The following is a 25,000-nucleotide window of genomic DNA, read 5'->3' on the forward strand; positions in this document are numbered from 1 at the left end:
GTTAGCAAACGTCCTTAAACTTGAAGGCATGTCCTGGCTGATGGATTGCATCTTGGGTACGTGTGTACATTTTGTTTTATTTGCGAGCTTCATTCAGGAAATGCGTAACCTTCCGCTTTCCTCGGTCCTAGTCATAAGAAGTTCACATCACCTCTTATCGTAAGCGTATCCGTACATGTAACTTCCTGTGTTTATATTTCTCATCGAACGTACAGTACAGACGCGGCAGTCATGACGCATTTCCTGATTGGGCGGGGCAATACTTGTTTGGTTTACTTACTTTGTTCAGTGTTACAGTACAGAAGAATTTCCGAACGTTCGGAGAAATTCTTACGATTTTACCTTCGAGATGTTTCTCGAACGCTAGGGCCAGGCGATACGGCACAGATATCAATCGCATCACGATACTTGAGGACATTTCTACGATACACGATATATAATTCAGCTAACAAACTGTCTGCAAAACTGTAGTGAAATAAACAAACAAACAAAAAAGTCCAGCTGAGTTTGACGGTACTTTTCTTTAATGCCTATAAAGGCAAAAAAAAAAAAGAGGGCAGATCCTTGGCATCCGTTCAGCACCGTTTCATCTGTAATTATTAAAAACGTTTAAAAAAAAAAAAAACCGCATCACCGTACCGACGATATCTCAGGAAAGTGTATCGCGTAAACGTTTATCACGATATCGACGTTATCTCGATATATCGCCCAGCCCTGATCAGAACGAGCGCGTTAATCAGGCCGTACAGGATTCCGTGGACATTTTTGGGTGATTTTTGCGCCAAAAAAACGCTCAATTTTGCTTTTTTTAAATTTTTTTTTTTTGTTTTTTTTTTTTACTTAAAAATTTGCGATCCTACTTGCGGAGTATTTTTTTTGTGTGTTTTTTAAATTCCTTTTCTTTTTCGGGAAACTAATCGAATCGGAGAAATCGTACCAAAAAAAAGTCCTTCGCAGCGAGGTCTGTCGGTAAAAACGCGACTTTTTATCCGTACCCGTGTTCGACGTACGTGAATCGAAGAGTGCTTCGGCCGAACGCCACTTGGTGCAAATCTGCAGTGATTGAAAAAAAAAAAAAAAAAATTGTAAGCGGCGTTCCTTCGATTTTGCGTTGATTTCCACAGTCGCGGAATCCCGGAAGGACCGATTTAATATACAGCTGTGGGTTGCGTTTGCGCTACGGTCGGAGCTGCTGTTCAGGAGAATTAATCAGCTTCTGACCAATCAGATGTCAGAATTCAGCAGCGTGTAGTGAAGTTATTACTCTGTAGCGTCTATAGCAGTTCGCTGATGTACTGTAATACTGACGGTTATTGGTACTTTATAATGGATGATGATGATGATGATGATGATGATGCCCAGTGATGATCTGGACGTACGGTGACACTGCCACGCTGCTTGTCCTCAGGACTGCAGAGTAAGAAATCAGTCCTTTTTTTTTTTTTTTTTTTCACATTTCATGTCTTCCTCTTGTTCCCCCCTTTCCTTCCCTCCACGTTTTCACAGGTGTGAGTAGCGCAGTCATTGGAGCTTCTGGTCTGCGTCTGTTGTTAGGTGTGTAAACAGCACACGGTGCCCCTCCCCATCCTCGCTGTCCTGACGCCCCCTCCATGTTAAATGGACTCGGTTTGGCGCCGCTAAGGACTCCTGAAAACGATGTCTTATGTCAGATATTAAAGAGTCATTCTGTCTAATGTTCTTTAAAATCTGATTCTATTCTGCTCATGCCACAGTTTAAACAGAAGGAACGTGTATAGTTAGCGGAGAAGCTAGTTGACGAGCTGTCGGGCAGCGTTAAATATCCACGGCTCTCTGACACACACACGCTTAGATAGAGGTTTAGGGTCGGGGAGGTGACGGAGGTTTCCACGACAGTAGTGAAAAAAAACCCACGAAGGAAACTAACGAGTTTGTCTTAATATTCGTGGCACGTGTCGATGTGAGTTCTGACTGCTTTAATGCTGCTGCTGTTTTGTTTTTAATCCCCTTTCTTTCGTTTTTATCGTTTGCCGTTTCCAGAATCCAGAAGTAACATGTTTGGTCATGCAGTGTGATGTTAACTAACGCCTTCAAACACATTTTTATATTATATATATATATATATATATATATATATATATATATATATATATATATATATATATTTTTTTTTTCATTTATTTTCAAATGATGTGTTATCATATTAAATCAACACCTCCCCCCCCCCCCCCCCACACACACACAACATAAAAATAATCTAAGAAAAAAAAAGTCAAAAAAAAGAGTCTAACGAAGTCTCGCCAGGTCTAATAAAGTCAGGTCTAATAAAGTCAGGTCTAATAAAGTCAGGTCTAATAAAGTCAAATCTAATAAAGTCAGGTCTAATAAAGTCAAATCTAATAAAGTCAGGTCTAATAAAGTCAAATTGAATAAAGTCAGGTCTAATAAAGTCAGGTCTAATAAAGTCATCTAATAAAGTCAGGTCTAATAAAGTCAAATTGAATAAAGTCAAATCTAATAAAGTCAGGTCTAATAAAGTCAAATTGAATAAAGTCAAATCTAATAAAGTCAGGTCTAATAAAGTCATCTAATAAAGTCAGGTCTAATAAAGTCAAATTGAATAAAGTCAAATCTAATAAAGTCAGGTCTAATAAAGTCAGGTCTAATAAAGTCAGGTCTAATAAAGTCAGGTCTAATAAAGTCAAATTGAATAAAGTCAGGTCTAATAAAGTCAGGTCTAATAAAGTCATCTAATAAAGTCAGGTCTAATAAAGTCAAATTGAATAAAGTCAAATCTAATAAAGTCAGGTCTAATAAAGTCAAATTGAATAAAGTCAAATCTAATAAAGTCAGGTCTAATAAAGTCATCTAATAAAGTCAGGTCTAATAAAGTCAAATTGAATAAAGTCAAATCTAATAAAGTCAGGTCTAATAAAGTCAGGTCTCATAAAGTCAAATCTAATAAAGTCAGGTCTAATAAAGTCAAATCTAATAAAGTCAGGTCTAATAAAGTCAAATCTAATAAAGTCAGGTCTCATAAAGTCAAATCTAATAAAGTCAGGTCTCATAAAGTCATCTAATAAAGTCAGGTCTAATAAAGTCAAATCTAATAAAGTCATATCTAATAGTCAGGTCTAATAAAGTCAAATCTAATAAAGACAAATCTAATAAAGTCAGGTCTAATAGTCAGGTCTAATAAAGTCAGATCTAATAAAGTCAGGTCTAATAAAGACAAATCTAATAAAGTCAAATCTAATAAAGTCAAATCTAATAAAGACAAATCTAATAAAGTCAGGTCTAATAAAGTCAGATCTAGTCAAGTTCAATGAAGTATGGTCAAATAAAATGATCAAGTCAAATAAAAATCCAATCAAGTCCAGTAAAGTTTTGTTAAAAGGTGATATCAAAATATATACAGGACATATAAAGCCAAGGTAGATAAGATACAATAAGATGTGCTAAAATACACTAAGAGCTAATATATATATATACACACACACACACACACACACACACACACACACACACACACACACAGTTCCCTCCACTATTATTGGCACCCTTTTTAAATAAGGTTGTGAAAAATTGTCTTTATTGTTGAACCTTTTGATCTTTTGTTCAAAAAAATTCACAAAAATACTCTGCTGTCATGAATATCAAAGAATTACAAACACAACACAGGATTATCCAAACACAGATCTTTTCTTTTCTTTTCTTTCTGTTTTCCCGTCTGACTGACTCGCATCTCTCAGATTTCCAAACAGATAAAACGAGCAACTCGGTTAATTAAGCGTTGTTTATCGTCTATATTACTGGAATACCTCAGCATTTTTTTCCATATTATTATTATCATTAATAATAATAATAATAATAATAATAATGGTTACAAACTGACTGGAAGCAACTGATGTAATGTTAACATTTTGTACTGAATCTTTAAAATTGTGATAAATCAGAGTTAAAAAAACACAATAAATGTAAATAAAATAGTTTTTTAAATACTAGATATTATTAATACTATTGTTATTAATTAATTTATTTTTTTTTAAATGCAGCCTTTGCGCAAACCTACATGGAGTTCGGCGTAGAATTGAGAGCTCTAACTGGAACAGTAATAAAATATTCATTAAACTGCGTGGTGTTGGTGGAAATGTTCCAAGTCTGATGTTCCAGTTCAGGTCAACAGACATCAGATAAACATCGTCCGCATTTACACGCCGTGACGAATTCTTTCACTGCTGTGTTTCTAGAACAAATCTCGAATACGGTGGTCAGTTAACTCTTTTCTCGGCTGTAAAAGTTTAAGCGCCCCCGCTTAACACTGAAAGAGCGAGTCTGTTTGGAACGTGGCGATGAGGGATTAGAACAGGAAGTCACTCCGAGTGTTCAGTCTGATTGCTCGTTCAGCTACATGTTCAGTGGGTTTGTCGGTAAAAGGTTGTCACATTTGCTGGGTAATGTGTGTGTGTGTGTGTGTGTGTGTGTGTGTTTTTTTTCCCCTCAGAAACTCCAGGTGAACCAAACCTGAACGCACCTGAGATCCAGGCGACCGGAGCCGGCGCCGAAAGCAGCAGCAAGTTTAAGAAGGTAAGTCCGTTCAAAAATATCTCTCGTAACGATCACCAGAACGGGCGTGGTTTAGCCGACGCCGGCGTTCCACCACACCGACCGCGTTTAAAACCTTCTAGGAACCCTTTCGCGCCGTCGGCTCACGTCTTGCGCGCAGGAATGCTGGCAGAATGGACTTTTAAAGACACCTTTGGATTTTTTTTTTTTTTGAGTTAGGAGGCGGGGAACAAAATGGCCGACAGTGACCGAATGAAACGGATCGCATGTTGACGTTTGTAACTCGGCGGTTCTTACGCGTTCAAATAAATAAACAAATACACGTTACCTCGCACAACGTCCCGCGAGACAGTGCCGCTTCAGGACCTCGTGCTGCGTTCGACGTGGGGTCGCAGCTCGTGCTTCTCCGACCGCAGCCGTCTTAAACGCCATCTCGAGTGACGTCAGATCAACATGGCGGCTCACCCTGCGAGCGGCGTAAAGTACCGCGCCGCCGCTGTAATGAGTTTCTAGCAGTGCTGAGGGTTGCATGTAGATCAGATCATCATGTAGTGCAGACACAGTACTGGGTTTAGACCATATCTGTAACATCGTCCTGATACTACTCGCAGTTCTGAGACGTCAATCATCAGCGTTATCCGACTAGCTTGTTTCTAAGCTACCCGCTCGGTCCGAAACGTTCAATGATGGTTCGAAGGTCACTATAGAAGAACGGAACCAGTAGCTCCTATCAGTAGCGTGTAACTTTAAAAGTGCACGTAAATGAGCTTTTTTAATGAACTTGACGTTTTCTGACAGAGCAAAGGAACGACACACGTTTGACGAGGCGGCCATGTTTGTTTTTCTTTCTTTCTGTCTTTTTTTATTGTACAGATTTACGCCGCCGCCACCGCCGCCGCTTCTCTCTGTTTACACCGAAGCCACATGACGTGATGTCCAATTCAGCTTCGGTGTGTCGTAAACCGTTAGAAGCTCTTGATTTCGCTGAGGCAAAGCAGTACGCACGCCGCCGCTCGAAAGTTATCGTACCCTCGATATTATTATTTTTTTATTCGTTACTATAGAAACGATGACGTCTGAGACAACTGTCGGAAGACTTTATACTGGCGGTGTGTTTTAGAGTAAATGAAGATTTCTGTGTGTGTGTGTGTGTGTGTGTGTGTGTGTGTGTGTCAGCGATGAGTGTGTATTCTGTAACGACACAGGATTTCCGCGAGCCCGGCTTCAGCAAAGCTTCATCGCTCGTAAACGTTCGCTTCAGCTCCCCCACCGCTCATCAGAAACTCTCATTAATTCTGATTATACTCGCTAGGAAAGATTACTAAAGCCAAAAAAAAACAAACAAGCAAAGAAACACCCCAAAAAGTAGCCTCTGGATTCTCGTTAGTCGCCATGACGACGATTTCTAAAGACGTGTCTACGCGGATGAATCGCAGATAAAATACAAAATAAATAAATAAAATCATTTAACTTGCGCCTGAAAGAAAGAAATATCGGTTAATGCGAGCGTAATTTTTATCCTTTATTCGTCAATAAAAAAGAAAACACTAATAATCAGTAACATAAGGGTGAAATGGATGAAAAGTAAGTTTGTTTAAAAATAATTTCAAATGGACGAATTTAAGGGATCAAGTCGTTTATTTGAGTGAGCGTTAATTAAAGAGCTGTCGCCTTTTTTATTAATTAATTAATAAATTCACACGTTAATAAAAACAATATTTAAAACATTCAATAAAAATTGACGTAAGTACTTATTGTGTATTAAAATGATTTTTTTAATACACAATAATAATAATATTTTTTTAATGATTTTTTAAAAAAATCATTTATTTTCATCAGTTATTTCTTTATTCATCATCATTATTTTTATTTTTATTATTATTATTATTATTATTATTATTAGTTGCTCTATCTGTCTCTAACAGGTTTTTAAGCTCGATGCTATTTTTAGACCTCGACCTGTTTGCACTGTCATGAGGATTGTAAACATTTTTGACAGCGAGTATGAAATCTGGATAAGGATCTCTACTACATGCGGTAAAAAAAGGAAAAAAAAAAAAAAAGGAGAAAAAAAAATTGTACACAAACATCAGTGATATCGTATTAAAGGAGTTCTCAGCGCGCGGACTTTATTTTCCGCCGCTCTCTCTTCGCCTCCTGTAAGCTATTCCTCCTCCAGCGTCATGTGATCAGGTTGATTGACAGCTGACTCCGCCTCTCTCTCACTGTGCCGTCCCTCAGCAGGGGCTGCTCGGAGAACTCGTTCTCATTCAGCAGCAGATCCAGCAGCACGAAGAAGAAGTTCGGCGGGCGGCGGCCGGTAACGAGCCCCGCCCCGGCCATGCTCAGACTCCGCCCCCCAGCAAGTCCCCGAATTTCCCCCACAAGGTGAAGGTCCATCTCCCGGCACGTCCACTTCAGCCGTTCTCAAGCCAGTCGTATTTAAAAACAACAACGACACACAAACCAGGGAATTTGTTCATCAGCTGAGTAAATTCCCTGCACTCTCTTTGTTTAGTTTTCTTTACTGTCATTATTTACACCATTATTCCTTTAAATTTATCTTCTATTAAAACCTCGGATCTTCTAGAAAAGTTCAATCCCAGGAGAATTACTGACTGGCGTGAGAACGTCGATTTATAGTAGTGTATCTGCGGAGCAGAAGTGTCCCTTCCACGTCTTTAGACTGTGATCTGAACTCCGCTTTCATTAATAAGCTCTTCATTAGCACTGTACCTTGGCTTTAATAATACTAGCTGATGGGTTTATTACGTTTATTTAAGGTTGGGTAATACATTTATTTATAATCAAGAAATGCAAAGTTCAATCATTTCAAAAGTTGCTTGAGAAATTTAGAAAAAAAAATTAGGAAAAAAACAGTTTTGGGGGTATTTATTTATTTATTCATTTATTTGTTTATTTTAATTTACTTGCTTGTTTACTTAGCTATTTATTTATTTTGATTTATTTGCTTATTTACGTAGCTATTTATTTATTTACTTACTTAGATTTACTCCCTTATTTATGTAGCTATTTATTTATTTACTTTGATTTATTCGCTTATTTATGTAGTTATATATATATTTATTTATTTAGATTTACTCACTTATGTACGTAGCTATTTATTTATTTATTTATGTATGTATGTATGTATTTAGATTTACTCCCTTAATTATGTAGCTATTTATTTATTTATTTAGATTTACTCGCTTATTTGTGTAGCTATTTATTTATTTTGATTTACTCGCTTATTTGTGTAGCTATTTATTTATTTTGATTTACTCGCTTATTTGTGTAGCTATTTATTTATTTTGATTTACTCGCTTATTTGTGTAGCTATTTATTTATTTTGATTTACTCGCTTATTTGTGTAGCTATTTATTTATTTTGATTTGCGCTCTTATTTACGTAGCTATTTATTTATTTAGATTTACTCGCTTTTTTACTTAGCTATTTATTTATTTATTTTGATTTACTCGCTTATTTATGTAGCTATTTATTTAGATTTACTCACTTATTTACGTCGCTATTTATTTATTTAGATTTACTCGCTTATTTACGTCGCTATTTATTTATTTAGATTTACTCTCTCCTTTACTTAGCTATTTATTTATTTATTTTGATTTACTCGCTTATTTACTTAGCTGTTTGTTTATTTATTTATTTTGATTCACTCGCTTATTTACCTAGCTATTTGTTTATTTATTTATTTTGATTCACTTGCTTATTTACCTAGCTATTTGTTTATTTATTTATTTGGATTTACGTGCTTATTTACGTAGCTATTTATTTATTTATTTGGTTTTACTTGCTTTTATTGCGTAGCTATGTATTTATTTTGATTTACTCGCTGATTTATTTATTTACTCACATTCTTACTTAGTAACGTATATTTACTTATTTACTTGCTTGCTCATTTATTTTGCTCGTTTACGTATTTATTTTCTTGCTTATTTATTTTTATTATTTATACATTTAATTATTTGCTTTTTCTGTTTATTTGTTTATTTTTTTAAAACTTCTTTTCTTTTTATTTATGTACTCATTTGTTTTTGTTTGTTTGTGTAATTAGCTGGGTGAATTAAAAGGCGGTAGGCCTGGAGACCCGCTCGCTCGCGCCCGCGGATGAGAGGCTTTCCCGGATTTTCCGAGAGATGAATCGGAATGAAAATGAAGTATCGAAGCGTTCACCTGTCCTGTAGAGTGTATTTGAAAGACCCGGTTATTATCGCTCATTACTCCTCGGCCTTGAGTTCCTAAACCGGTTATTACCGTAAACCAGCTTCCTGATCAGCAGCATTTTAATGCCGTTCAAAAGTTTGTGCGCCCTTAGTCGCAGAACGAAGATGAAACCCCAAACTGGTCAAATAGTGTAAAGATATTAACAGCGAAAATTAGGTTCAAAAGTTTGCACCCCCTTTAAAAAAAAAAAAAAAAATATATATCAAATAACATTTAAGTTCTTAATAATTTTTAATGTTGTGCTGTTGAGTTTGCACATCATGAGGGATACACCCGTTTTACCATTCGGATTCCAGTTTTGTTTTTTTGGTAGGTAAATTAAAAATAAAGCGGTTTCACAAATCCACAGGGGGCGAAAACTTTTGCACTCCACACCGATTGTTTTTTTGTTGTTGTAGAAGACGGCACGTTAGGTCTCGGACGAGGGCCGAGAGTGTCACTGGAGTCGCTTTGACAGCTTTCTGTCATGTTATTAGCACCAGGAAAGTCGCGTCTCCGGACGTGTCTCCGCTGGACTCTCGTTTCAGTCACTCTTGCCTTTTTTTTTTTTTTTTTTTTTTTTCTCCTCTCCCGATTTTTTTCCCCCGTATAATCAGTGAGACCGGACTCTAGCGCGATGCTAACACGCCATTAACGGCATGCAGTAGTGTGTTTCCTACAGCTTTTAGTAATCCGCCTGCAACGATATTTCATATATTTGATATCATTTGCGATATCCGGTACATGTAAAACGCAACATCTCCTACCACCAGCGTGCATACAAGTGTGAGTGTGTGTGTGTGTGTGTGTGTGTGTGTGTGTGTGTGTGTGTGTATTATTGTACATGGATAACAATTCCTCCTCAACCCCGCCCAGCTATCCGTTCCTCTTCTGTAATTGTGTGCGTGTTCCAGAAATGCATTAAAGGTGTGACTTATTTATTCATTTTTTATTTTTTTTATTTTCGATGATTCTACCTTCTTTTACAAGGCTTCTTCTCTTCTCCTCGTTTCTAACGTGGTCATGATTCCTCCGAACTGAAATGAATTTTCCGCACTCGGATTGTAACGGGGTCGGGCGGACGATTGCAGGAGCCTGCGTGAGGAAACGAGTCGTCGTGTAACGCGTCTGTGTGTGTGTGTGTGTGTGTGTGTGTGTGTGTGTGTGTTTTTTTTGTGTGTGTGTGTGTTTTTGCAGTCTTCAGATAAAGAGAAAGTCGACCAGCTGCAAGAGGAGCTCCTTCGCACACAGGTGTGTTTCGGTAAACCCCAAACGACATACAGCGCACTAGGTAAACTTTGTAAAGACGAAGCTTATAGACCCGGCTCGAACACCAGTCCTTTCGTTTGTATTTGTTTTTTTTTTTAGATGAAGTACCAGCGGATGTTGGAGCGCCTGGAGAAGGAGAATAAAGAGCTGAGGAAAGTGGTGCTGCAGAAAGATGACAAAGGGATTCATCAGAGGAAAGTCAAGGTCAGATCTCGCCCCGTCTAACCCCTCAACGTTCTCGGTTCTTAACGAGAATCCACGATGAGGAGTCATGATTTTCCTTTCTCTCTGTGCAGAAGTCGTTGATCGACATGTACTCTGAAGTCCTGGACATTCTTTCCGATTACGATTCCAACTACAACACTCAGGATCACCTGCCAAGGGTCAGCGCTCAGCATAAACACCGCTCTCACATGACAGTAGCGTACGATTAAAGTAATCATAACGATAATAAACATGAACAGAGCTGAGAGTATCTTAGCGTTTATTCTAAAGTGGGCGTGTCCTAAACGGTGGTGTTTAAGGTGGTGGTTGTAGGCGACCAGAGCGCAGGAAAGACCAGCGTGCTGGAGATGATCGCTCAGGCTCGGATTTTCCCTCGAGGCTCGGGAGAGATGATGACCAGGTCTCCTGTCAAGGTGAGCGACGCGGACCCTGGTGCCTCCGTCTTCCTCTTCACCTACGTGTACTCGTACAGAGAAGGGGCGGGGTCAAGCGGTGGCGTTCCCGCCGGGGGCGGAGCTAGTTTCAGAGCCGTTTCTAAATAGGTTGGTTTTGAAATGATTAGTTTGGTGGGTTTTTTTTTTGTTGTTGTTTTTTTTTTTCCTTCTTCTCCAGGTCTGGAAACGTATTCGAAATTCGAGACGTGCGCATAACGTGTGAAATATCAACTAATTAAGCGTCGAGTTGTAGTCGTGCGATACGGGGCGTTATATTAAGCACGTGACGGTTTCGACGGCTGAGCTGATAACTTCAGTTTAAGGAGAATACAGACAGGTCCATAAGTATTTGGATAGCGACGGAATCTTTGACCAAGTCAACATCTAGCCAAGTCAAGACCACTCTGGAGGAGGTCGGCGTTTCTTTGTCAAAGTAAATACAGACCTCGCGATGCAAACCCCTAAAAAACAGAAAGGCCAGATTAGACTTTCCTAAAAAATGTATTTATTTATTTAAAAATAAAAAACCCTGAGAAAAGCCTGACCAGTTCTGATATCAGATTAACTTGGTGAAATAAGACGACACGGTGGAGGCAGCGTTATGGCATGGGCACGTATGGCTGCTAATGGACCTGGGTCGCTGGTGTTTATTGATGAATTTCTAAATATTTAATGCAGCAGTTTGTTGTTAAACCCCTTGAATTAAAGCTGAAAGTCTCCACATCACTCGCGTCTTGATTGCTTCATTTCAAATCCATTGTGGTGGTGTACAGAGGCAAAATTAGGGAAAAAATCAGGTCACTATCCAAATACTTGTGGACCTGACTGTAATTATCTGTCTGCCTATCTACGATTGAAAGATTATACATTAGGCTGGGTGTGATTTTTGTGATTTTTCCCATTTTTGTTCTGTAGGTGACGCTGAGTGAAGGCCCTCATCATGTGGCCATGTTCAAAGACAGCAGCCGCGAGTTCGACCTGGGAAAAGAGGACGATGTAGGATCATTATTATTATTATTATTATTATTGCTACTACTACAGTGTAGTGGATTTAGTGGTTTGCAAGACTAATGTTGTTCTCCTTTAGCTGGCAGCATTAAGGCGTGAGATTGAGCTGAGGATGAGGAAGAGTGTGAAGGACGGCCACACAGTCAGTCCAGAGGTGAGGAGATTCTTACTCTCTCTCTCTCTCTCTCTCTCTCTCTCTCTCTCTCTCTCTCTCTCTGTTTCTCTCTCTCTCTCTCACACACACACACACGCACCTTTATATCCACATATGGGTTTAAATTGAAACATATATTTTAATCTCGACCCCACCCACCCTCATTTTTCCTGCAGACGATTTCTTTAAGTGTGAAAGGCCCGGGGATCCAAAGGATGGTTCTAGTGGACTTACCAGGAGTGATCAGTGTAAGTGTTCCTTCTATAAATCTATAGAAATACCAATAAAATAAGTTCTGAACTGGAGGATCCAGACGCAGAAGTGGGTTGTGAGCGGGCACGGAGGGCGTCGTGGGCCGTGCGCGTGCTCCTCTACTGCGTCTCCGACCAAAAGACAGATATATATGTTTTTGGTTTTAATAGTGTGTATTTATTTCAAGAGGTGTCCAAGGTTTCTGCTTATGATCTGTGTCGGACAAAATATAACATCAATATAACATAACGTATAATTTGTGTAAAAAAAAAAAAATGTCAGACATTAGAAAAAAAAATCTCACCCACAGCTGTTGTTTTCTTGCATTATTGGCATAAAAAACAGCCTAGTTAAGCTCGACAGTCCTAATAGCGGCTAGAAGCAATTAAGGGGGCCAAGCACTTTTGCAGGAAGACCAGAAGCAAACGGACTCGAAGCACGTATGTTAACATCGGGCCATGTTGCTAAACATCTGTACCAATTTTGGTGTCGGTATGTAGAACGCTTTGCTGAGAAACGGCTTCACTTCCCGTTTGGCGAATTTGTAGTCAGATTCCTCTGCGTGACGATTATGGACGAAACGTCTCACGTGGAAAACGATCTGAGAAGCACGTTTTGTTTGGGTCGGTCTCACAATAATGCGATCCAAATGGTGATTGATCAAAACCTGTAGGAGCTCAGAAACTCAAAATGGCCGACTTGCTGTTGAAGACTGGTGTGGCATCTGAAGCACTTTCCAGGGAATCAAGATAAAGGAATTTATTCTTATTTTTGTTGTTGTTGTTACATTTTATAGCTTTTTTTTCCCCCCCAAATGCACTTTAATACCAGATCGTGGTCTCGTTATGATATTAACCCAATATTTTGCTGTGTTTACTCAAAATTGGAAGAGTTTTAGCAGGTGAAGATTTAATCTTATATCCATTATTTGACTTCAGGTCAAATGAAGGACACATAATGATACAGAACCACTGTACGAGGTCACGTGTTCCAAACCTGCTGCTAGAACACCGTGTTCGATGTCTGTGATGTTCAGGTGTGTGTGTGTGTGTGTGTGTGTGTGTGTGTGTGTGTGTGTGTTACAGACGGTGACCACTGGCATGGCCACAGACACCAAGGAGACCATCTTCAGCATCAGTAAAGCGTACATGCAGAACCCAAACGCCATCATCCTGTGTATTCAGGGTGAGCTTTCAGACACCTCACTGACACTCCTGATGACCTGTGTGCTATTCCTTATTAATATTCATCTATCTCTCTCTCTCTCTCGGTCGCTCGCTCTCTCGCTCGCTCTCTCGCTCGCTCTCTCTCTCGCTCGCGCTCTCTCGCTCGCTCTCTCTCTCGCTCGCGCTCTCTCGCTCGCGCTCTCTCGGTCGCTTTCTCGCTCTCTTGCGCTCTCTCTCTTGCTCACTCTCTCTCTCGCTCGCTTTCTCTCGGTCGCTCTCTCTCGGTCGTTCTCTCTCGGTCGTTCTCTCGCTCTCTCTCTCTCGGTCACTCTCAACTCTCTCTCACTTGGTCTCTCTCTCTCTCTCGGTCGCTCTCTCTCACTCTCGATCGCTCTCTCTCTCTCTCACTCTCGGTCACTCTCTCTCTCTCTCACTCTCGGTCGCTCTCTCTCTCTCTCACTCTCGGTCGCTCTCTCTCTCTCTCACTCTCGGTCGCTCTCTCTCTCGGTCGCTCTCTCGCTCTCTCTCTCGGTCACTCTCTCGCTCTCTCTCTCGGTCGCTCTCTCGCTCTCTCTCTCACTCGCTCTCTCTCACTCGCTCTCTCTCGGTCGCTCTCTCTCGGTCACTCGCTCGCTCTCTCTCTCACTCTCTCTCACTTGGTCGCTCTCACTTTCTCTCTCTCTCTTGCTCGCTCTCTTTCTCTCTCACTCTCTCTCTCTCTCTCTCTCTCTCTCTCTCTCTCTCTCTCTCAGATGGATCAGTAGATGCCGAGCGCAGTATAGTCACTGATCTGGTCAGTCAGATGGACCCTCAGGGCAAGAGGACCATTTTTGTTCTGACCAAAGTGGACCTGGCCGAGAAGACCCTCGCGAGCCGAGTGAGTCCTCAGCCACGACATTTCATTTCTCTCTCGCTTGCCGTGGTTTCACTGTTCGCACCAGAAAACCACAACTACAGACCATCTGAGAAAACGACATGTTTAAATACGAATCGGACGGTTACTCAGGGCGGCACAAAACGCATCAAAATCACGAACCGTCGAAGCGTTCTCCAACACAGTTTCACAGAAGTCAAGCGTAGATTTCACAGCATAAAGTGTTCGTCCGTTCATTTTACACTATATATATATTAGCTAAGGATTACCTCTCTTGAAGACAATATCACCATGAAGACACAATTACCATAAAGAAAGAATTAATAAATAAAATCTGATTTATACCAGTGTGCATTCCCATCACAAGTATGTACAGACTTTCCTGACATCACTCCATTTTCAGGCGTGTCATTCACTTTACGTCCACCAGGTGGCGACCTTTCATCGCCTTCACACGTGCGCGCGTGTCAAAGGAGAGGAGCTCGTTGTCGAGTGTATCTAACCTCGTCCGTAATAATGAAAAGATTGCCTGTTCACCGTTATTGTTCTCCTGATGGCTCTTTGTGCAGATCCAGCAGATCATTGAAGGCAAGCTGTTTCCTATGAAGGCTCTGGGCTACTTCGCCGTTGTGACCGGAAAAGGTACGTCCTGAAGAGCGTGAAACATTTCTAGGCTTAAATGATAATACGAGCGAAATATATACGGGGTTTTTTTACTTCCGTTCCTAGGCAGCAGCAGCGAAAGCATCGACTCTATTAAAGACTACGAAGAGGACTTCTTTCGGAACTCCAGATTGTTAAAGTGAGTAGTGTTGTCTCGACATAGTGATTACCATGGAAACGGGCGTGTCCTTGTGATGGACGCGTAGCCGTTAGAGATCGAGCGATAATCGGTTTTCCTGATATTTAAGCGTTTTTCCATAATCGGATATCGGTTCCGTGATATCGGATCCACCGAAGACCGATGGCACCATCTAGTGGCCGTTTTGAGAATCACGCGCAGGACCGCCATCGCAGCACTGCATCTGTTTTTATTTTTAAGTGCTTTATTCGTTTTTACTCGTTTGTTTACCTCATCAAAGACGCTTTATTTTTTGCGCTCTTTCAGACCCCTCTATTAAAATTGCTCAGTGGTGGTGGTTATCATGGTGTCAAAAACAAAACAGTAAATAAATATCAGTTATCAGGCACATAAACACGCAAATAATCGGTTATAAAAAACTAAATCAATATCGGTCGATCTGTAATAGTCAGTACTACACACAGGTCTTTTTAATACCAACTGATTGCTTTGTCTTGTATTATAAATGCTTGTTGTAGGGGGGTGGGGCCAAACAATTAGGTCACGTGACTCTAGCATGTATCTGTTAGTTCTAGCTGTTAAAGGTGTGCTACAAGATGATCAAAAGAACCAGGACAGGACATGTTTGGAGTAAGATTATGGTCATTCCCTGAGGATGTACCGAATACTGAAAACAAGATCGAGGAATATCTTTCCACGGCTATGCCGACGACCGACACGCCGATGTGTTTCAGTTTGTTTCACCTAACTGACCCGGTGCCTTGAATATATTACCGACCAGCGGTGCCAAAACTTTTCCCCCCCACGTGAATGAAGAAGTGTTGCATTGCACTATTATATACACGTACAACTATGTAACGTTGCTGTATTGTGGTGAATTATTTTGTCTCTGATAACGAAACACGGCGGCGGCGGCGGCGTGCAGAGACGGGATGCTGAAGGCCCACCAGGTGACCACGAAGAACCTGAGCCTGGCCGTGTCCGACTGCTTCTGGAAAATGGTGCGAGAGTCTGTGGAGCAGCAGGCGGACGCCTTTAAAGGTAAACGCGCCATCTCACGAGTTTGAGAACCCTCTGCGGCCAGCCAGTAATTACTACGATCCGCTTGCGAACGAGCTGTTGCTATAGAAACGTATTCGTTTAATCCTCACCTTCTGACCAATCCGAATGCGGGATTTCACAGCGCTACTGTGTAGAGTTGTAACGGGTCTGTTATTCGGGTCCGAGGAGCAGCATGGTGTCCACGTTCCTGTGTTCTTTCAGTAACCCTCCACACCAATTATCCGGCGTCTCCTATTAACGGCGTGCTGCTAGATTTATTACCTGATGGTGGGACGCGCCCGAGCCTTTGTGTGGCCGATCGATGGGAGCCGCCGTGCCGGAGGCCGCGCCGGATAACCGGAGCAATTAGCGTCAGCTCCATTGTGCAGGCCAGACAGCTTAGCCCGCGTGTCCCGGGGCCGGCGTTCCCACAGGGCCGAGACGGGACGCTGATATAGAGCACGTCCGACTGCAGGGGCATTGATCACGGCCAGAGTGCCGCATCTTCAGGCCCTCGGGGACACGAGCCGTGCAGAGGAGTGGAAAGACCTAGAAATCAACGTACCGTCCTTCCGGGAAAAAAAAAACCCCAAACTTTTAGACCTACTTTTTCTTCTAGTATTCGGCATTCCCTTTTTTTTTTCTTCTCCTCCTTTTTCTTCCATCTGCGAATAAACCGTGACTAATCAGCGTTAACGACTCCGCGGAAAGATCTTATTACAGTCTCGACATGACTTGATCTCTCCTCTGGGGTTTGTGTCGGTGAAAAATAACGCACGCTAAGACGAAATCACTCCGAATTCTCCGATCTGGCGTCGATCAGTCGTCCAGAGCAGGAGCCCCGACGGCAGCGCGGCTTTACGTTAACGCGCTCGTTCTAACGCCTCATCGTCTCTATAGTAACGGCTCACTATTCACCAAACCTTCAGATCGTAAAAGTCCTCCGAATTCTGAGGACGTTCCGGAATTCGGACGACTTCTAGAATGTGATATCCAGCAAAACGGCTTGCCCCGCCCTCCTTGTGGTTTTTCTCCAATCGGGAAGCGCGTCGTTAACTACCTCCGTTTCTGTGCACTCGCAGGGACGTGCACGGCGGACGCTCCGTACCGACACGGGTAATCGCTGACGTACGGGGAAAGTTTCTGTAAGGAGACATTTCTGGAAGGAGTCTCCAGTTTTAGGACTAGTTTTCTAATGAAAGAAATGAACACGTCGGCACGGTTATATTTTTATCTACGAGACCGATTTCACACGTTTAATCAGCTCCTGGTTTCTGATTGCGTATGTGTGTGTGTGTGTGTGTGTGTGTGTGTGTGTGTGAGATTTAGATTTGAATGGGACTATTAATTGATAGACAGTGAACTCTGCTTTCCTCTTCCAACAGCATCTCGCTTTAACCTGGAGACCGAGTGGAAGAATAATTACCCCCGGTTACGAGAGCTGGACCGGGTGAGAGACTCAGCGACTCTCTCTCTCTCTCTCACACACACACACACACACACACACACGAGCTGATTCATTGTTTTATCAGACCAGTCCAGAATGTCATGATGTATATAGCGTGTCCAAGTTGATGAGAATCAGATCTTCTCTTCGTCTTAACAGAACGAGCTGTACGAAAAAGCCAAGAACGAGATCCTGGACGAGGTGATCAGCTTGAGCCAAGTCACTCCAAAGCACTGGCGAGTGTTTTCTTTTTGTCTCGTTGTTTATTTGTTGTTGTTTATTTTTTTTTAATCCCCCATCAGAAATCTGGAGCTGCTCTTCGGTCACCCGTCCAAAGCACCTGCGCGTGATCGGACCTAACAGGAAGTAACGCCGTTTCCCCATCTGATGGAGCCGCTTGTTCTGTCAGATTACCCACAATCCTCTACTCTTGCGCCATTTCCGCGACACGTCTATCGCTCGTTTCGGATTCGTTACCGTTTCTACGGCTCGTTCGGAGGGCGGCGGACGCGGCGTGAAATCCAAGCCAAAGACAAAATCGTGGATGCGAGTCGCGGTGACGTGACCAGATCGTAAGACCGCCGTAACGTACGTGAGAACAGGAACAGGAGCTTGTTCCGTTAAACGTGACTATAAACGGGTAAAAATCACGACGTGTCTCCGTCGCGTAAACGAAATGTCGTGAGTGGTCGGCAAGTCTCGGTGGCGTCAGACGGATAACGCGTAGGACCGTGCGTTTTAGGAAAAATGAGCAACTTCGGGGCGTGTTATTGTTTTTAAATTATTGCTCACTCCGATACAAGCTCACTCCAGGAGTGATTGACGCGACGTTGTGTTTTTTTTTTTTTTTTTAAGAAACGTTGTTTTAGAGCTTCTTTTGTTCTTTTTAAAGCTGACTTTAGTCGTGTAGATCTGGCAACCCGGCAACTAATCCCTTCTACAGCAACACACACACACCCGTATTAAAGCCAGATGCGCGATCGTATATCTGTTTTCCATGTCTCGGCCGTTCGACTTCGGCGAGTTCTGACGTGAGAAAAGAGCCAGGCGTCTGCGCTTCTACCTCGGGATCCGTCGAGCCTGAAGCGTCGGACGTGTAGCTCCTGAACCCGAAGCCCCGAGGAGCGGCTAAGCGGAATAGATCAGACGTGTGTAGCGTCTCCTCCGAGCTTCATCATGCTCTCGGATCGATGCGATGATGAATAGCCTCGGGCTGCTTTTCTCTCCGTATCGGAGTCGCGCGCATCGACATGCCATAGTCGAACAAAGCAAACAGGAAACGGTGAAATATGAGCTGTCCTTGATGATAAATGAGCCCTACACGCGCACACACACACACGCACGCACACGCAAACATAAAAACGTATTCCAGTTTGTCTGGAGAGCAGCTTGTGTTACTGACTTGGTGAGTGATTGACGTCTGGGCTGATGTTCTTCTCTCAGGGAGTCCATACTTCAGAAGAAGCTGTGGGAGAGAGTCTCCACTCACGTCATCGAGAACATCTACCTTCCCGCCGCTCAGACCGTCGACTCGGGCACCTTCAACACCACCGTCGATATCAAGCTGAAGCAGTGGACAGACAAACAGCTGCCACACAAAGCGCTGGAGGTAACGTCAGACCAATCGTATTCTCCATGGAAACCGTTCCTCATTTAATAAACCGTAAAGGTACGTCTGTAGCTACGGATAGAGACCTGCAGAAGCCCAAGAGATTCTCGCAGTTTTTGAAAATAAACTCGTAGGACCAAGCTAACACTCGCTATGTAAAATGGCGGCGGGGGGGGGGGTTTGGCTTGGTTTAGTTTTTTTTTTTTCCCCCCAATCAGTAAGAGAGTATTTTTACATTATTAATGTTTTATTTGAATATTATTACGCTTTGTGTAAGTGTAACGCATTCATTCCCGCACCACCTGCTTCCTGTTCCTGTTTCCTCGTTGCCGTGGCGCTCAGGTAGCCTGGGAGACGCTGCAGGAGGAGTTCGCTCGCTTCATGGCCGAGTACAAAGGCAAAGATCAGGACGACATCTTCGACAAGCTGAAGGAAGCGGTGAAGGACGAGAGCGTTAAGAGGCACAAGTGGAACGAGAGGGCCATGGACAGTTTGGTAAACACACACACACACACACACACACACTCATTCCTCCCGCGCCGCTGTCCCGGTCATTAATGTCCTCTTTCTTCTTTAACAATCACCAAATCCGCATCGAATCCAGCCTCGATTTTAGAGCTCCGCCCACTAATCACGATCATATGCATATCACATGCCCCGCCGGATATACCTTCATGTAGACACGCCCTAATTTATGCAGGTGTCGTGACAAAAAAAGTTCATGCTAATGCGTGGATTAAAGAAGTCATAACTTTTTTTGTTTTTTTCTTTCCCCTCCCGTTACAGCGAGTGATCCAGCACAACGCTCTGGAGGATCGCTCCATCACGGACAAACCTCAGTGGGACGCCGCCATCCAGTTCATGGAGGAGACGCTGCAGGCTCGCCTTAAAGACAGTGCGTTTACGTTCTCCTTCTTCTGCTTGAGTCGTGTGTGTGTATCTATCTATCTATCTATCTGTGTGTGTGTGTGTGTGTGTATATATATATTTCGCATCTTTGCCTCTCAGCGGAGTCCGTGATCGCCGACATGGTGGGACCGGACTGGAGGCAGAGATGGCTAAACTGGACGAATCGCACACCGGAACAGGTCAGAAAGAAAGTTTTCGTCATCACTGAATTCACACAAAGCTGCACGTAGCCCTGAGCTATTTAAAAAAAAAAAAAACAAGTCTTGTTTTAAAGTCCGAATTATGAAAACCCGCTGCGAATATTTAACCTTTCTCACAGCACGTCCGTAACGAAACCAGAAACGAGCTGGAGCGTCTGCTGAAGCTGCACGAGGACCACACGGCGTACCTGGCCAACGACGAAGTCACCACCGTACGCAAGAACCTGGAGGGCCGCGGGGTCGAGGTGGACCCGGTGTTGGTCAGTGGCTTCCTAAACAACCCTGTTAGAAATACCGCGTATACCGTATGAACCGTCTGTCTGTGGGCTAAATCCAACCCTTTGCTTCAGATTAAGGACACGTGGCACCAGCTGTACCGACGCCACTTCCTTCAGAAGGCCTTGTCCCACTGTAACCTCTGTCGACGAGGTTTTTACTACTACCAGAGACACTTTGTAGACTCCGAGGTACGGATTAACATGCTTCCTTTACGAAACTACCTAAACTCTTCTTACCCGAGGCCGAAAACTGGGATTCCGGCCTGTTCTAGTGCAGCGTTGTGTTTATTTATGATGTCACACTCTACAGTAGTGGTTAATGGCTCGTGTGAAAGTTGGCACTCTTCTTCTTCAAGTAGGGCTTTAAGATTTAGCAGTTTTTCATGAGTATTTCTTTTCTTACCAAGCCTACTAGGTTTAAATGTTATCATTTTATTGTGCCAGTATTGTATATACAGTGTTTTGTGAATCGTCTGGCCAGCAGGGGGCTCACACCCCACACCACCCCTTTCCCATCGCCCTGCTCAGAGCCATGATACTCTACACACAGAAACCCAACCGTGTCCCGACTCATCTTCTAACAGGCTTGCGGCGATTAAATCGTTTATTTGTTCACGCCGATTGTCGAAATAACTTAGTAGAGCGCGAATCAAAGCATGTCTGTCTGTTTTCATAACGAGCCCGGGTTCTGAGCGTTTAAGGTCTCGGCGCTGAGAATTCCGGTCTGTGTGTTCCAGCTGGAGTGCAACGACGTGGTGTTGTTCTGGAGAATTCAGCGGATGCTCGGCATCACGGCCAACACTCTCCGCCAGCAGCTCACCAACACCGAAGGTGCGTGGTGATGAACCCGATGAAGAAGCGGCGCTCGGGCAGGTGGGGTATACGGTGCGCGTGAGGTTTTAGTCGTGTGACGCGGTTTTGTCGTTCCCGCAGTGCGGCGCTTGGAGAAGAACGTCAAGGAGGTGCTGGAGGATTTCGGGGAGGACAGCGAGAAGAAAATGCAGCTGATTACGGGAAGGAGAGTTCAGCTGGCTGAAGACCTCAGTAAGCGCAACACACACACACACACTGGATGTATACACAAAACACAATATATACAATTTTAGTACTTAAAGATTTTTACAATTAGGCCAGTGTTGAGAAATTGCGCATATATATATATATAATCTCCATCATAAACAGCAGAATTCTAATAAAAGATTAAATCCTGAGATTAAAGATTAAATCCTGAGATTAAGGTATAAATCTTGAGATTAAAAACATCTCTTGGCGCATCTGGGTTTAAAAAAAATAAACGTTTAGCTACAAGATCAGGAGGTCCGGACTGACGGAGCGTCACTTATTGAAAACCACTAGAGGGCGACGACATTCTGCAGATCGTTTCCGCGAGTCATTTCTCATAACGGCGATCTCAGATTATTCTCCGGATTACACGAGCGTCACGTTACAGGCCGAGATCAAAAAGAATCTCCGCTCGTATCGGTTCGAGCGATTTTATTCTTGTAAAAAAAAAAAGAAAAAAAAAAAGGACCGTTTGGAGTCGTGCTGTTTAATTTCCTCATGTTAAATACGGTTTCATTGGGATTAACGGTGAGAGTGTAGAGAGAGCTCACAGCTTTTGCTTACAGTAACGATAAGGGAAGGAATTTATGGACATGAGCGCTAACATGCCCAGGCTTGAACACACACACACACACACACACACGCATAACTGACCACGAGGGCCAGTTTGTCTGCTAGTAGATAGAAAGTGAGTTAATAGATAATGAGCATGTTCACAGCTGGGAGTCATACAGAGTGACTCTGTGTTCAGCGATGAAGTGTCATCACTTGACGTTATCGTTCCTAGCGCTCGATCCATCCGTCGGGATTTCAGGAACTAGCGTTTATCGGCAAAAATCACACCGCGAGAGTTTTTCCAGATTGCGTCTGAGTAGAGGGTCCGCCGTCATTATTACACGGCACGAGAGCGGCCTCTAGAGGCGAAATAACCACCATCGCTGGCCAATTTTGTCGTGTTATTTGAAGTGTTTTTTTTTTTTTTTTATTCGTTTTGGACGCGTCTATTTTTACGTGTTGTTTGGAGCGTTGCTTTTCGGTTCATTTTGGACGCGTTTATATATTATATTTATATATTTATATATTAACATTTGTATGTTTATTCCATAAAAAAACAGTACAGTACTTTTTCATGGTACGGTCGGTACTGTTTAATAAAGTTCAGCGATCTTTTACTTTGAGTGCTAATGTTTTCACAGGGACTTGCACAACAGACACTTCATGTAGACGGATATTCTTTTAAAAAAAAATAGTTTTTAAAAAGAGGAGATATTTGGGTTTATTTAACGTTTTTATGGAAGGAGTCTCCAGTGTCAGAGGTGAAGCCGTGACTTTCCGAGGTGCGTTTATTTATTTATTTATTATTATTATTATTATTATTTTTAAAACTACAAGACAGGAGAAACCGAGAAGCCGGTGATAAACTACTGTTTAGAAGTGCTGGAACGTAAACGAGACAGTAAATGTAACTGTAAACGGATAAAAAAAAAAAAAAGTCTTTAATGAAACGTTTAAAACGGCGATTATTGGCAGGTTGCTGCAGGATGAGAGGAATAAAACACGTCAGGGTGTGCAGTTGTTGGAAAAGGCTTACCTGTACACTTCTCACCTGAATTCACAACACACACACACACACACTCACTCAGAGACACACACACAGAGGATGCTGGATCCTCAGCATTAAGACATGACGCTGACCAGAACACAAACCTCCCAAGATGTGTTGGACACTGTGCTTAAAGAAACGTGCTCTGGCATGCATACACACACACGCACACACGCACACACACGCACACACAGTCGCTCTCTTAAGTGTGTGTTTACAGAAGCGTGTGTGATCCGTGAAGTGATCCGATGACTGATGGTCCTGGACCTATGCCGTTATAGGAAGAAAAAAAGAAGAAGCGGTGTCTGGTCGTACGTTTTATGCGTTTATAGTTCCATCGAAGGTTGCGCGACATGTAACATGTAAGCTGTGAAATAAGTCACAGAAACGCAGCTTGAAGCGTGAGCGTCTCTGCCCGACACCGGAGACCCCTGGCGTCAACGTTAAATGATAAACCGTCGACGAATATACTTTCCGTCCGGGTCCCTGTGAGCGAGCTGTTACTATAGCAACCGTATAGCTACTGTCTGAGCTGAAAATGAACCGACAGCTTCTGACCAATCAGAGTCCAGGATTGAACTGCACCGTGGTGTATAAAGTGCACAAACGAAACAGGCGGAGTTATTAATCCGGTCGGCGGGTCGATATGTTGTTGTAAAAACAAAACAACAACAATAAAATATTCTACGTTGTCATAGCGTATAGTTTCACTGTAACCGTTACGAACAGCTCAGTTTGTGGTGTTTAAGATGTTAAATGCGTGACTCCCAAACACTTCAGAAATAATGAAGCATGAGACCGTGACGGCTCTCGCATCCCGAGGACTTCAGGGATGAAAGAGAGTTTATTTTAGAGAGGGAGAGAGAGAGAGACAGACAGAGAGAGAGAGAGAGACGGAGAGAGAGAGACGGAGAGAGAGACAAACGGACAGAGAGGGAGAGACACACAGAGACAGTGAGAGTGAGAGACAGAGAGCAAGACAGACAGACATAGAGAGCGAGACAGACAGACAGAGAGAGAGAGACACACAGGGAGAGAGAGACACACACAGAGAGAGAGACACAGAGATAGAGAGCGAGACAGACAGGGAGAGCGAGACAGACAGAGAGAGCGAGACAGACAGAGAGAGCGAGACACAGAGAGAGCGAGACACAGAGAGAGAGAGAGCGAGTGAGAGACAGAGAGCGAGCGAGACAGACAGAGATAGAGAGCGAGACAGACAGAGACAGAGAGAGAGACACACACACAGAGAGAGAGAGAGAGAGACACACACAGAGAGAGAGAGAGAGACACAGAGAGAGAGCGAGACAGACAGAGATAGAGAGCGAGACAGACAGAGAGAGAGTGAGAGAGACATACACAGAGACAGAGAGTGAGTGAGAGAGAGACAGACACAGAGACCGAGAGAGAGACAGACAGAGAGAGACAGTGAGAGAGAGAGACACACAGAGACCGAGAGAGAGAGAGAGACACAGAGAGAGAGCGAGACAGACAGAGATAGAGAGCGAGACAGACAGAGAGAGAGTGAGAGAGACATACACAGAGACAGAGAGTGAGTGAGAGAGAGACAGACACAGAGACCGAGAGAGAGACAGACAGAGAGAGACAGTGAGAGAGAGAGACACACAGAGACCGAGAGAGAGAGAGAGACAGACAGACACAGAGAGACCGAGAGAGAGAGAGACAGAGAGACAGACACACAGAGAGAGAGAGAGAGAGAGAGAGAGACAGAGAGACAGACACACAGAGAGAGAGAGACTGAGAGAGAGAGAGAGAGAGACAGACACAGAGAGACCGAGAGAGAGAGAGACAGAGAGACAGACACACAGAGAGAGAGAGAGAGAGAGAGAGAGACAGAGAGACAGACACACAGAGAGAGAGAGACTGAGAGAGAGAGAGAG

At 43.0% G+C, this 25,000-nt stretch overlaps 1 protein-coding gene across 1 annotated transcript in view; it reads left to right on the forward strand.

The window, feature by feature from the left end:
* opa1 (OPA1 mitochondrial dynamin like GTPase) overlaps nucleotides 1–25,000 on the forward strand; it is a 43,051-nt gene that overhangs the window by 4,231 nt on the left and 13,820 nt on the right. Inside the window, exons 5-29 of the mRNA XM_053636021.1 lie at nucleotides 1,507–1,554; nucleotides 4,484–4,566; nucleotides 6,787–6,933; nucleotides 9,964–10,017; nucleotides 10,135–10,239; nucleotides 10,332–10,418; nucleotides 10,560–10,673; nucleotides 11,610–11,690; nucleotides 11,782–11,856; nucleotides 12,033–12,104; nucleotides 13,194–13,293; nucleotides 14,027–14,151; nucleotides 14,718–14,790; nucleotides 14,878–14,950; nucleotides 15,876–15,991; nucleotides 17,377–17,441; nucleotides 17,598–17,674; nucleotides 18,882–19,047; nucleotides 19,390–19,542; nucleotides 19,834–19,942; nucleotides 20,056–20,135; nucleotides 20,276–20,416; nucleotides 20,507–20,623; nucleotides 21,172–21,265; nucleotides 21,368–21,478. Coding sequence (XP_053491996.1) covers nucleotides 1,507–1,554; nucleotides 4,484–4,566; nucleotides 6,787–6,933; nucleotides 9,964–10,017; nucleotides 10,135–10,239; nucleotides 10,332–10,418; nucleotides 10,560–10,673; nucleotides 11,610–11,690; nucleotides 11,782–11,856; nucleotides 12,033–12,104; nucleotides 13,194–13,293; nucleotides 14,027–14,151; nucleotides 14,718–14,790; nucleotides 14,878–14,950; nucleotides 15,876–15,991; nucleotides 17,377–17,441; nucleotides 17,598–17,674; nucleotides 18,882–19,047; nucleotides 19,390–19,542; nucleotides 19,834–19,942; nucleotides 20,056–20,135; nucleotides 20,276–20,416; nucleotides 20,507–20,623; nucleotides 21,172–21,265; nucleotides 21,368–21,478 — 2,466 coding nt within the window. The remainder of the gene's footprint in view (nucleotides 1–1,506; nucleotides 1,555–4,483; nucleotides 4,567–6,786; nucleotides 6,934–9,963; nucleotides 10,018–10,134; nucleotides 10,240–10,331; nucleotides 10,419–10,559; nucleotides 10,674–11,609; nucleotides 11,691–11,781; nucleotides 11,857–12,032; nucleotides 12,105–13,193; nucleotides 13,294–14,026; nucleotides 14,152–14,717; nucleotides 14,791–14,877; nucleotides 14,951–15,875; nucleotides 15,992–17,376; nucleotides 17,442–17,597; nucleotides 17,675–18,881; nucleotides 19,048–19,389; nucleotides 19,543–19,833; nucleotides 19,943–20,055; nucleotides 20,136–20,275; nucleotides 20,417–20,506; nucleotides 20,624–21,171; nucleotides 21,266–21,367; nucleotides 21,479–25,000) is intronic.

This window comes from Ictalurus furcatus, chromosome 11, assembly GCF_023375685.1.
Source record: "Ictalurus furcatus strain D&B chromosome 11, Billie_1.0, whole genome shotgun sequence".
NCBI classification, from domain to species: Eukaryota; Metazoa; Chordata; class Actinopteri; order Siluriformes; family Ictaluridae; genus Ictalurus; species Ictalurus furcatus.